The sequence below is a fragment of the Trichosporon asahii genome (assembly GCF_000293215.1).
Source record: "Trichosporon asahii var. asahii CBS 2479 unplaced genomic scaffold scaffold00025, whole genome shotgun sequence".
Classification (NCBI taxonomy): domain Eukaryota; kingdom Fungi; phylum Basidiomycota; class Tremellomycetes; order Trichosporonales; family Trichosporonaceae; genus Trichosporon; species Trichosporon asahii.
In genome coordinates this window covers 351,732-363,652 of record NW_014040899.1, presented here as the reverse complement: position 1 = coordinate 363,652, position 11,921 = coordinate 351,732, and the positions used below count along the sequence as shown (strand labels likewise).

At 58.1% G+C, this 11,921-nt stretch overlaps 6 protein-coding genes across 6 annotated transcripts; 4 read left to right on the top strand and 2 right to left on the bottom strand.

The window, feature by feature from the left end:
• Positions 1 to 402: 402 nt before the first annotated feature.
• A1Q1_00642 (uncharacterized protein) lies at positions 403 to 1,875 on the bottom strand (the record flags this gene model as incomplete). Its single annotated transcript, XM_014325957.1, has 2 exons — positions 403 to 1,668; positions 1,717 to 1,875. 2 exons carry the CDS (start codon positions 1,873 to 1,875, stop codon positions 403 to 405), a joined length of 1,425 nt encoding a protein of 474 aa, XP_014181432.1.
• Positions 1,876 to 2,200: 325 nt separating this feature from the next.
• On the top strand, positions 2,201 to 3,286 carry A1Q1_00641 (uncharacterized protein; the record flags this gene model as incomplete). The annotated part of the gene is made up of 1 exon (XM_014325956.1): positions 2,201 to 3,286. The coding sequence occupies one exon, from the start codon at positions 2,201 to 2,203 to the stop codon at positions 3,284 to 3,286; it is 1,086 nt and encodes a 361-aa protein (XP_014181431.1).
• Positions 3,287 to 3,422: 136 nt separating this feature from the next.
• On the top strand, positions 3,423 to 4,430 carry A1Q1_00640 (uncharacterized protein; the record flags this gene model as incomplete). Its single annotated transcript, XM_014325955.1, has 1 exon — positions 3,423 to 4,430. One exon carries the CDS (start codon positions 3,423 to 3,425, stop codon positions 4,428 to 4,430), a length of 1,008 nt encoding a protein of 335 aa, XP_014181430.1.
• Positions 4,431 to 4,678: 248 nt separating this feature from the next.
• A1Q1_00639 (plasma membrane zinc ion transporter, putative) lies at positions 4,679 to 5,723 on the top strand (the record flags this gene model as incomplete). The annotated part of the gene is made up of 2 exons (XM_014325954.1): positions 4,679 to 5,330; positions 5,404 to 5,723. 2 exons carry the CDS (start codon positions 4,679 to 4,681, stop codon positions 5,721 to 5,723), a joined length of 972 nt encoding a protein of 323 aa, XP_014181429.1.
• A 2,010-nt stretch (positions 5,724 to 7,733) lies between these two features.
• Positions 7,734 to 8,852, bottom strand: A1Q1_00638 (uncharacterized protein; the record flags this gene model as incomplete). Its single annotated transcript, XM_014325953.1, has 2 exons — positions 7,734 to 8,493; positions 8,548 to 8,852. 2 exons carry the CDS (start codon positions 8,850 to 8,852, stop codon positions 7,734 to 7,736), a joined length of 1,065 nt encoding a protein of 354 aa, XP_014181428.1.
• Positions 8,853 to 9,380: 528 nt separating this feature from the next.
• On the top strand, positions 9,381 to 11,357 carry A1Q1_00637 (uncharacterized protein; the record flags this gene model as incomplete). Its single annotated transcript, XM_014325952.1, has 1 exon — positions 9,381 to 11,357. One exon carries the CDS (start codon positions 9,381 to 9,383, stop codon positions 11,355 to 11,357), a length of 1,977 nt encoding a protein of 658 aa, XP_014181427.1.
• Between the last annotated feature and the right edge of the window lie 564 nt (positions 11,358 to 11,921).

Here is an 11,921-nt window from a genome sequence, read left to right as displayed (position 1 = left end):
GGGCCTTTTCGCGGAACAGAGTCCACCCTCTGGGATAATGTACCATTCCTTCTTCGATTTCTTCGATTTCTTAGTGAGCATAGTGCGGAGTATCCCTTCGTTCACCCATTCGGCCTGGGCTGTTGGCCGGTCTTGTATGCCTGATTGTAGGGTGCTGGTGAGACCTCGGTGCTGGTTCGGGACGGGAGTAGCTGAGATGCTTCTGGACAGATGCGCGAGGGAAATTCGCCGAGCCTGCAATGCGTGCAGATGGAAACAGTCGCGATGTCCATCACCAAGCCCACTCGCTCAAGTCCGGGGTCCTCGCCTCCTGGATCTGGTTGGACAAACCTCCGCGCGTATTACGAGATGTGTGCATGGCAGCTCTAATGACTCTATATTTCTAGTGACTCTAATGCAACTCTATACCGAGTGCGAGTTGTCGTCGCACGACCAGGGGCCGGCGTCTGACGTCGTCTCGATGACGTCCATGATGGCGCCGTACGTGCCACCCGCGGTGAGGAAGAAGGCGAGGACGAAGAGGAAGATGTTGAGCGCGAGCTCGGCACGGAGACGCCAGTTGCGGCGGCGCTCGGGCGAGGCGTAGCGCCAGTTGTCGTGCCACCACATCAGGTTGTAGGGCCAGATGGCCACGGTGGGGCACACGAAAGCACCGACGAGGGAGATGATGGAGCCAAAGTTGGGCACGGCCGAGGCGATGATGTACGAGATGACAGTGCCCGCGAACATGCATCCGAGCCAGGTCATCCAGTGCACGCGCGAGTTGGAGGCGAGGTGGCGCGTGCCCTTGAGCAGTCGGATGAAGATGTGCTTGCCCGCCAGGTGACCGTAGATGGTGAGCGAACCGACGAGGGCGGGGATGGCGATACCGTAGCAGATCTTCTTGAGCAGCGGGCCAGCCGAGCCGAGCGCAGGCGACGCAACATAGCGTCCACAGTAGCCGTACACGACGCCACCAATGACGCAGTACACGACGGTGATGATGCCGACAGACCAGAGCATGGCCTTGGTGTAGCTGCGGGGGTTGCGCATCTCGGACGCAACGTTCCAGTAAGTCGCAGTCGATCCGAAGGAGAAGACGATTGAGGCAATGGCGGACATGGCCTTGGCGAACGTCGGCTGCGCGACGACATGAAGGTCCTTGTCCCAGGGACCGAGCTTGGGAGCATCGGGCGGGCGGTCCTGCAGGCCAACGGCGATGGTGAGGGTGAGCAGGGCGGCGGCAAGGGAAACGAGACCGGCCCAGCCGACGATCGAGACCTTGTCGAGTGTACGAATCGAGCCGAGGAGAAGACCCATGATGGCGGAGACGGCGATGAAGACAGCAGTGCACGCGCCGTGGGCGGAAACAGCGTTGAGCGCCGTCGAAACGGACACGATGGCACTCGACACCATCGTGATCATATACAGGTAGAAGAAGAAGTAGAGGATCTCCTTGAGGGGACGGCCGCCGACGACGAGGCCGCCATCGGCAAGGTCATAGACCTCGGGGTGCCGAAGCTTGAAGCTGCCAACCTGCGCGGCGCAGTAGGCAATGATGGCGGCGATCGTGACAAGCAGGATGAGACCCGGCACCAGGCCGAGAATGTGCAGCACGTAGGGGAGCGAGAGCACGCCGAGACCAATGTTGGCCTTACTGATGAGGACCCAGGCACCCATTGTGCTCAGCTGGTAGGTTAGCGCGATTCAGTTCCTCATCTCGGTCACACGACTTACGTTCCGGTAATTCGGACCACCGCCCGACAGCTCGCCAAAGACTGCATCGTGGACGACATTGTCGCCGAGCTCAGCGTCGGTCTTGCCGTTCCCCTTGGCGCGGGGAACGCTCTCTGCTGATCTTGTTGATGGTGGCCGGCTGAATGAGGGGGTCGACATGGGGCGGTGTTGTGATGGTTACAAAAGAAGCCAAGCAAAGCTTTGTGCGGCAACTTTCAATGAATTTTTCCGTGAGGTTAGGAAAACGCGTTCGAGTCAGGAACAACCATTACGTGAGATACGCGGGCCCGTGCCTGGACAAGCCGGTGCCGGGGATCGCCGCGCTTGGATCTTCCGGAATCACGCGGCCGCGCGGCCAGTCTGTGCGGCGGGCATGGTGGGGTCACGTGCTACATGCGGAGTACATGGAATCTCCGGACCTAGTCAGCCCTGACCCCAGCCCTGAACAAGGCTTGAGGACCTGGATCTGAACACCGCAACAACCATGTCACCGACCAGCCTCGACCCGAACCTCTTCCCTCACCTCTTCGACGGTATCATCGCACATCTTCACAACGATGGAGACGAGAGGTCTCTAGCAACGCTTCGAGCATCTAGCTCTCTTGTGCGGGATCTCGTGGACCGTCAACTTGCTGTCCACATGGCCGTCGTTGATGGACGCATGGAAACGCATTTGCTTGCACTCTGGAAGGACGAATGGAAGGATGGTAATCCCATGACGCGGGTCGTCGACTTCTACGACAAGCGCATCAACGACAGTCCAGAGGCAGGATCACCTGTCCGTTTTCTGAAGGGCTCGCACCCCGCCATTCTACGCGAAGTCGGCTACGCTTTCGCCACCCACTTCCGCAAGCATCCTTGCAACAAATTCACGTTTATCAGCATGTTTGATTTCTCAAAGGGGAGACCCATAACGGACGACGACACGTTCGACCTTGCGGCAAAATGTCTCTCTTTTGAGGCGCACGCTGACCATAGCATCGCGTCCGCCGTTTATCACCACGGGTACGGTCTGCAGCATGAAGTTTCGGTAGAGGTGGATCCAGGCCATACGGACGATTCCCGGCCTCTGTCTACGACGGTCATGTTCGCTCCAAACTCGTCCTTCCGCAAGTCCGAATATCCTCCAGCAGTTCCGATTGTATACGCTCCCCGTCACAGAACAGGGCAGCTAAATGAGCTGATTGATTGCATCGTCGAGCTGCTCTGGCAGAAAGGCGCGCCAACCGTGCAGATCGTTGGTGCCGAGTTCTGGGAAGAAACTTGGTGGGATTTCAACATGTTCCAGCCACCTCTTGATGGGCTTCCGGAGGCACTGTCCAAGGACACGGAGAGAGAGAGAGTCCTCGCTGTCTGGAAGTTGGTGTTTGACGACAAAGTTGCCCGTCTGCGGCAGTTTAGCATCAAGGAGCGTTTGGTAGACGCAGAGAGCCGCGTCACGTTCATTTCTCTTCCTGTGTTCAGAGAGCAGATCGGGGAGTACATGTTTGGGCTGTGTACTGAGTGCGACTTTGAGGATGATTCGGACGAAGGGGAGCAGTCAGGAATCCGGTCGGAAGGCGAGTTCTGAAGTTGTCGATGTACAGTATTTATAACCCTCCCATGTTTGTCTGTCAGTCCCTGGGCCACCGCCTCCACCACCTCCACCACACACAACTCAACACTGACCTCCACCGCGTCAGCGTCTTGCCACCCCCCACAACACCATGCCTATCCCTCCCCGCGACAACGAGCATGTCATAGCCCTCCCCAATGGGAGGCAGCTAGCCTACGCATCCATGGGGAATAAGTCCTCCCGCACCCTCTTCCTCTTCTTCAGTGGTCTCTTCTCAATCGGCTCGATCTCCCGCCTTCCCCCCATCGTCGAGAAGCTCGACGCGCACATGCTCGCCCCCACGCCGACGGGAATGGGCAAGACATCTCCGCGGATTCCTGGCGGCCGCTCGTACGCTGCCAACCTCGTCGATGATATCCGGAGGCTGATCGAGGCCGAACACCCAGACGGTATCGATGCCCTCTACATAGGCGGCGGGAGCTATGGCACGGTCATGGCGCAAATCCTGTACGGGGCCGGGTACGATGTCTTCCCCGACGGCGCCAAGATCAAGGGCTGTCTTCTCGTCTCGGGGTTCAGCCCGTACAAGTACGACACGGATTACGCGCAGAGCTTGACCTGGACGAACTGGGTAGCAGTTGGACCACCAAGCATGATGCCATTCCGGATGCTGCAGCGCGCCATGCGTCCCGCGATCGCTCTCAAGCTGCGCACTGTCGAGGACGCGAAAGTGATGATTATGGACATGCTCTACTTGAAACTCGAGGCCGAGGAACGCGCGACTCTCGACCAGCACCTAGCGGAGAACCAGATGACGTTCGACGAGCACGTCACGTACTTGGCGGAGAATATGGTGCGCTCGGTGGAACATACGTGGGACGGATTCATGGAGGTGTCGGAAGTGCTCCACTCCGACTGGGGCTTTGACCCGCGCACATTGGATGAGGCGCATCAGAAACCGATTCTGCTCGTGTCGGCGTTGGCAGACGAGGTCGGCGGATCGAGGAACCAGTGGATGTTGGAGAATTACAAGAATGCGGTCGGTCGGGATATCAAGGGAGGTCATGCCGCGGGGCTCGCAAAGATGGGGGAACTGTGGCAGGAGCTCGTGGACCTGTGCGGCAGCCACAACGGCAGCGGGGACAGCGAGAAGCCATGAGCAAAGTATCGAAGATGAGCAAGTCGATAAGTGTGGGTACGGGTGATTGAAGTCTGGATTTGGACTTTTGTAATGGCGGATTCATGTTTTGTAAATAAGGACGGCTCAAATGTCAGGGTCACAAGTGGTCAAAGTCATTTCAGATCTGAAAGCGGTGACAATCTTTATATACCCGGGGGGGATGCCAAGACATTCACTCATTTCGCGGCGCTCCGGGGGCCAACACTCACACCATCGCCCACTCCACCATGTCCGGTGGCCTGTACAAGCGCGATGCGTGCTCGGGCCAGGTCAAATCCACAGACTACAACTTGGGCCTGCATGTCGCCGCCCTCTTCATCATCCTCGGCGTCTCGGGCGGTGCATGCGCGCTACCCCTCTTCGTGTCCCGCTTCCCGATCCGCGGCTTCTTCTTCACTGTTCGGCACTTTGGAACCGGCGTCCTCCTCGCAACCGCCTTCGTCCACCTCCTTCCCACCGCCTTCCTCTCGCTCAGCAACCCATGCCTCCCCAAGTTTTGGACAGAGGATTACCCCGCCATGCCGGGCGCCATTGCGCTCGCCGGAGTGCTGGTCGTGACGGTGCTTGAGATGATTCTCAGCCCGTCACGACACTTCGTCCCGCAACGACGACCAAGGGGACGACTAGCCTCCGTCTCGGAGAACGAAGTGCAGCTCGACGCACTCCGGAGCGACCTCGCCGCGACCGACGTGACGCTCACAACGACCGAAACGGAAGTCAAAGTCGTCCTGACGCCCGAGCAGGAGCGGAAGAAGAGCATGCTCCAGGTCTTCATGCTCGAGATCGGCATCCTCTTCCACAGCGTCTTTATCGGCATGGCCCTGTCCGTCGCGACGGGGGGCGACTTTGTCGTCCTTCTCATCGCGATCGCATTCCATCGTAAGCCACATTCTGCTGCGCTTGCTGACGTCAGAAACCTTTGAGGGACTCGCGCTCGGATCCCGCATCGCAGCGATAGACTGGCCGGCCCGCTCGCCCAGGCCATACCTCATGGTCCTGGCGTACGGGTGCACGACGCCGATAGGCCAGGCGATAGGCATCGGCACGCACACGCTCTACGATCCGGACAGCGTCTTTGGTCTCCTGCTTGTCGGGATCATGAACGCCATTTCGTCCGGATTGCTCATCTACGCATCCCTCATCGAGCTGCTCGCCGAGGACTTTTTGACGGATCATTCCTGGGCTGTCCTCCGTGGGCGGAAGAGGGTGGTCGCCGTCGCGCTCGTGTTTGCGGGCGCACTCGCTATGAGCGTCGTGGGCGCGTGGGCCTAAGCATAGCGGACATCTGTTGTAAACACATCATGTACCATATCATCTGGCCGACTCCGACATCGCCGAGAACGGAGGTGACCTAATACGCGGGATAGCTATAAAGGCTAGAAAGGGAAGCAACTGAGTGGCAGGAGTGCAAGCAGAAGCTGCAGCGTACCAGGTGGCTGACGACTGCGCATCGGGCGCCTCACACGTCACTCGGCGTAACTTTGCGCGCGAAGGCGGGGATTTCATTGCAGCCGTCGAGTTAGACGTATCGAAGGCACAAGCATACTCGTGCGCCCCGTCCTTGCCGGGGTCGCACTCGCCCCCCTTGAACCGGTACGAGTAGCTCGTCACGAGACAGATGTACCGCATCTGTTCCCTCGGATGCGGAGGGATCCACCACGCCGAGGCTGAAGGTGAAGCGCTATCCACGATACGAGAGGAGACGTCAGGATCGGGCCCGATTGAAGTGCAGCGGTCAGGCGCCGCCCCCGTGCAAAATGGAAGCACATCCGCCTCCTTCGGCACAGGCTGGCCGTGTCTACATTTCAACGCCGGCGAGACCGTAGGTGAAGAGAGACGCCTGGCTCGTGACTCCAAGTCACGTCAATGATAGGAGGTACATTGCGGCTGACGCCCTCTCGCCTTTGAAAGCACAGCACGTAAGAGACGCGACCTGCAGCTCGTCTCGAACAAGGCCAGGAAGCCAGCAGCGTAACGGGACTCGGAAGAGCTTGAGAGATAGTGTCGTCTGCATAAAGAGAGGCTAGCTTCCAGGCACTTTCGAGCACAGGCCTTGGGCGTCACGCGCTGTTAAAGCTCCTACCTGACGCCACTTGGCCTCCATTTCTGCAGAGGACATTTCTGCAGAGGACATTACGGATTCGGGACTGCGGGTTTGCCGGCGCGCGATGGATCGTGTTGGGGCTGGTGTGGCGCACGATTTCTGCGGGCGCTGCAGTCACGTTCACGTGGAAAAGTGAGAAGTCACGTCTCTGATGAACAATCACCCATCGCAATAGTCGATATGACGACCGTGACGTGAACCGAGGCCGACAACAATGGATTGATGACAGGATCGAACCCCCTTGGATCGTGACGCAGATCCGCGGAGGTCAGTGACGTTGACTGGAGAGAGAACACAGCTGCCCAAAGACTGCAAGCCTTTCCGAACCGCCAGCACGCCAGTCTCCGAGGTTGTGGAGGGTAGGCCGGCCCCATAGCCGTTCCGCAGGTAGAGGTAGGTGTGGGTGGGTGACAGCTGGGTGACTAATGCTGATGCTGCGACCCAATTCATGCATGCCTGCCAGTACTGCGAACGCCTATCTTCAAGTGCGCTCGTGGTGGGAAGACTCTCACACGACCTTTTTGCCCGATGCGGTCAGCGCGCCGTTGGCGACAGCCGCCGTCGTGTTCGTGGGGATGCCCAGCCGCCCCTTTCCTGGGAAGAGCATACACAAAGATACTCACGAGGCACCAGCTTCTGCCTCTCATCCCATCGCCAGGGTAGACGTGAATCCGCTATTCCGGGTCGAACACGTCCAGATCGGGGTGAAGTGCGATTCACTGCGAGAGAGCTCAGCCATGTGGTTGTTGCTGGCTGGCTGCGCTCGTCCTCGCGCTGCCCGAAGTTGTCTGCTGAGGCGTACACTCATCACCGGGAACTCTGATGCGCAGCCGCCCCCTAGAAGAGCTGAGGGGCTGTCGATGAGAAACACGACAGAGCATAAGCATTCAATTCAGAAGAAGCTACAAGGGGTTGGGGCAGCTACGGAGATGCCAAGTGGAGTGCTACAAGAGGTGGTACGGGTCACGCTACAATTTGGCAGGCGCAGGCGAGAGAGGAGCAGAGTCGCTGCGAATGGGGATGTCGATATTGGTCTGGGTCGCTGCATCGAGGCTGTGGAGGTGACAGATTAGCCAGAGCCCCAAAGACGGCAAACCGGGGCTGTCCGGTCGAAGACTGTGGGAACAGGCTTGAAAGGCGCTGTTCAGGCAAGCCTGCGGAACTGCGCTTCATGCCCATCACACGTCACTCGACGTCTCTACCGGCGATGGTGGACGCTTGTTTAGCTCCAGAAAAGCATCCTCGAGCCCGGTGAGCCCGTGACAGCTTTCATGTGCCACTAGCACAGGGCTGTGGATGACCGCCTTATCGTCACGAGCGTCCAGCGAGGTGCGGGGACTGAGTAGGCGAGGTGACGCCGCCCTGCCACTGCTGCTGTGGCCATGATCCGAGGACAGCGAGCCAGGCGCGTTCTCGGATAGCTCGGTGCCTGTCGAGCCCGTAGAGCGGTTTAGAACACTTGCAGCAACAGGCTGCCCCGAATGCACAACGCGGCCGTTCTTCGAAGGTGAGGGGACAACTCGCTCGTGTACGAGTGACAGGGGGTTGCCAAGCTCGTCGCAAGCGTATTCTCTCTCGCCACCTTTGACCCGGATATACTTGCCGAGCCTGCGCCGATATGTGTAAACTATCTCTGTGCAACGGTACCCGTAGTTTTCCTCCGGTATGTTGACAGGATCGAAAACACCTAGATCGAATCTGAAGGATGGTCTGGTTTTCATGTAGTCGGAGATGTCGGGGTCCAAGTCCTCTGTCGTGCAGTAGTCGAGGCACGCTCGAGTGAACGGGATAACGTCCACTAGCTTCGGAATAGACTGCCTGTGCTGGTGTAGCTGGTAGCCAGCAAGACGATAGGCGAAGAACATCATGTGCGTCGTCTCCGCCATCCAGTCGTCGAGGGAGGGAAGGTGGAAGCGGTTATCCCATTCACCCTGGTTCCTGCGATGTTAGATACAGTGTCACTGAACAGGGAACTGTCTGCGCTTTACTTACAGCTCGTATACTTTGCCAAAAACCGCCAGCCTAAACATGTGCAGCGTGATCTTGTCCCAGCGGTCTTCGGCGACGGCATCGTCCCACGCGTTAGAAGCCAGAGTAGCAGCCCGCAAGATGCGCGACCTGGTGCTCGACCGGAAAAATGCGTAGTCTCCTAGAGCAGAACGGGTGGTGCAGGGGAACGTGCGCGGCCAATGGGGAGGGGTGGGCCTGCGGGTACGAGGGCGGGTACGGCGATGCGTCGCTGTCGAAGCTTGAGCTGCACCAGGGGGCGGGTTGCGATGAGCAGCTGTGACATCCATTGCAAGTTGTGAATGGAGGACGGGCTAGAAGTAGTGAACGATAGAGATTTTTCTTCTAGTTTGCAGGTATGATAATATGAAGAGTGGACAATGACGCGAAGAGTTGATGAAGACGGACGAGGTATCTGTTGACGGTGTCGTGATTGATCCCGGGTGGCGAAAAGAGACTAGTGGCAGACCAAGTGACATGGTGGATTGTCACGAGATCTCTGGCTGACCCCGCCTCAGCCACCCGTAGCATCGTGGTCAATACCGCGGTAGTCTTTCTCAACTAGCATGAGAGTGGCAATGTGGCTGCGCACAGTTGGTTGCAGAGAAAAGTCAAACGCGTACAAGCCAACGACTCCTCCATCCTTTGTCCAAACACTCGCTCACTCTTCCATCGAACTGCTTCTCGTGCAGGGGACATCACCATTTCCCCCCACCAGCTCCAGCTACCCGCTGTTGGCTATCTCACTCAGACGAATCACTCTCCCCTCCACGAACTTGCTCTTTTCACCGCCCCACTGCTCAACGTTGGTGGCCATCATGGGTGACACTTCCAAGTCCGGGGTCACCCCCCTCGTTCCACCGCCCGATCTCTCATCGACCTGCACAGGCTCCCCACCAACGTGCACTGGCGATTGCACATGCAACAATCCCGCCTCCGCCACGTCGATGCCCGTTGCGCCGCCTGAGCAGATGGCCGCGGGGCACCATCCTTGGCAAGCAGTATTTATTGCGTTGCGAGAAGTGGAGCTGCGAGCCCCGCCTAAACGTCCAAAAAGCCACGACAGGACTGCCAAGAACACGACGAAAGGGAAAACCAGAGACAGGGGAGCTGCTGGAAAGGAGTGGGGTTGGGATGAGCTCCACGGTACTACTTTCAAACGGCTGGATCCCGCGAGCTGGCAGCGCAAACGACAAAGGCTCTGGGATATCCTTCCTCATCTGCCCGGCTGTCCGACAGGAGCCTTGCCCACCACACAGCTCGATGACGGTACCTCTCAAACTACGGCGTCCGGAATAGATCGCGCCCAAGTCGATGCGGTCCAAAGTGCCATGTCTCGTAGCGGGCCAATCGAGGTCTATTCAGAGAACGATGCCGTAAGCAAGTGGCTCACGTCGTACAACAAGACGTATGAGGTGATTCTGCAGCAGCTGGCTCGGCACATACTTGGCGAAGACGCCAATGTTGCCACACACTATGATGTTACCGGCGAGAGTGTAGGCATAGAGGGAGCCACGTGCCGCCCCGATCTCTTCAGTGAGGTCAAGTTGGAGCTACCCAGGGAAAACGGCGCGAGTCAAGAGGGTGACAGCGTCGATATGGACGTCGACGACGATGGGGATAGCTCAGGTGCGGAGAATGGCGACAGTGAATGGGACGAGAGCGATGGTGAGGAGAACCGAGATGAAGATAGCAGCCACGACGTTGTCGAGAGCAGTGGAACAACCATCTCTTCCGGAAAGCCCTCTCATTCGAACGGTAGTAGCTCGGATTGCACCACCCAATCCAGCTGCAAACCTGAGAGCTCTCGGGGGAAGGCCGCCGGGCTTCCCCGGCGGTGCCACCTGACCATGACCGAGGCAAAGGCGGTCGAGGTCTTGCCAGACTCCATCTTCGACAAGCTTGACGAAGACTACATCCCGAACGATAATGAACCTCACATCCAAGCCATTGTCTACGAGAAAGAAACGATTGACAAGGCGGTCAAAGATGTTCGGGCTTGCACACGGGCAGCGAGGCGAGGCAGGCAACCAAACCTCGCCAAGACGACTGCGACCTCGACCTCTTCAAGAACGACCAAGAAGACGAAGCAGAAGGCGATCAAATTTATACGGCTGGACAACGAAACGCGATCATCAGCGCGGATCGCAGAGAAAGCCGCGGCAGCAGCAACAGCAACAGGAGTGGAACCACCTCCCGCTCTTGGTACTGGACCGATTATGAAAGGGCCGCTCCGAGCGGCGGCGCTCAACGTCTCAGAGGTACTCTCATACCTCAATGTCTTCGGAAGCAGAAACGGCATACTCACGTCGATAGTGCGCCATGCCCCTGTGCTGCTGAGAAGTGGAAAGGGCGAGCAGAAGTGCGCGCTGGTAGGCGCGACTTCAGGCCATCGCACGACGTTGAACCCGAATGGAATGAAGGTACCTCCGACGCCAACCCTCCTTGAAATGCGTCTGACCCTCGACGCTGATGAGCTGTATTCCATTGCCAAATCACGCAAGACCATCCTGGACGACGAAGGCCACCAGGGCGATGATCATTCGCGCCCACCTCCTCTTCTTAGGTCAGATGTCGGTGGCCACGTTCTCAATGACCGTGCTCCCGGGGCCATTACTCCAGACTGCGAGTCGGATACTGCATCCGGATCAGGATCAGACGAGGAGATGGACGTAGACAACTGGGATCAGCCAGATCTGTTCGATGGTGAGACCTTCGACGAGGATGACAGGGTCATTCTGGAGCACCAATGCCGGGAACCAGGTGCCCCTGGAGTAGTCGCAGAACAGGCTTAGAAATATTCTTCATTAATGCAACTCACTTCGCTGCACGTACACATCATTCTGTCAGAGATCTAGAACATTTTGCGATGCGACGAAATATTCACACTGCGCCTTTGTTGGCAAACAACGCATTGCCCCCTCTTCGCGTAACTTACCAAACAGCCTGCTTGAACATGTGCATCGTGATCTTGTCCCAGCGTTCCTCTCCTACAGTTTCGTCCCGTGCCTCGCTGGCCGCCTGCTGCGGGGAGAAGCGCGGTCTGCTGCACGCCTCACCTTAGAATGCCGGATGCTCAGGACCGGGTCGAGCAGAGCTGGGGAATGAGTCAGTCCACCCGTCGGGTATGGACCGGGGGCGGGGTTCGAGCGTGGTTCGGCGTGGTGTAGCGCTGGGCGGCGATGGATGGGTGCGTAAAGTGATCGGTTTCATGACTGTTGATCGCGGATGCGGCTTGTTGGGAGAAGCGCACGTTTACTTATACTTGTGACCTGTACCGCTTAGTACGTTCTCCTGCTCCATGCTGTGGATGACGTGTTATCCTAGAGTAAGATGGACATCTGGGAGTGGGTATCTGG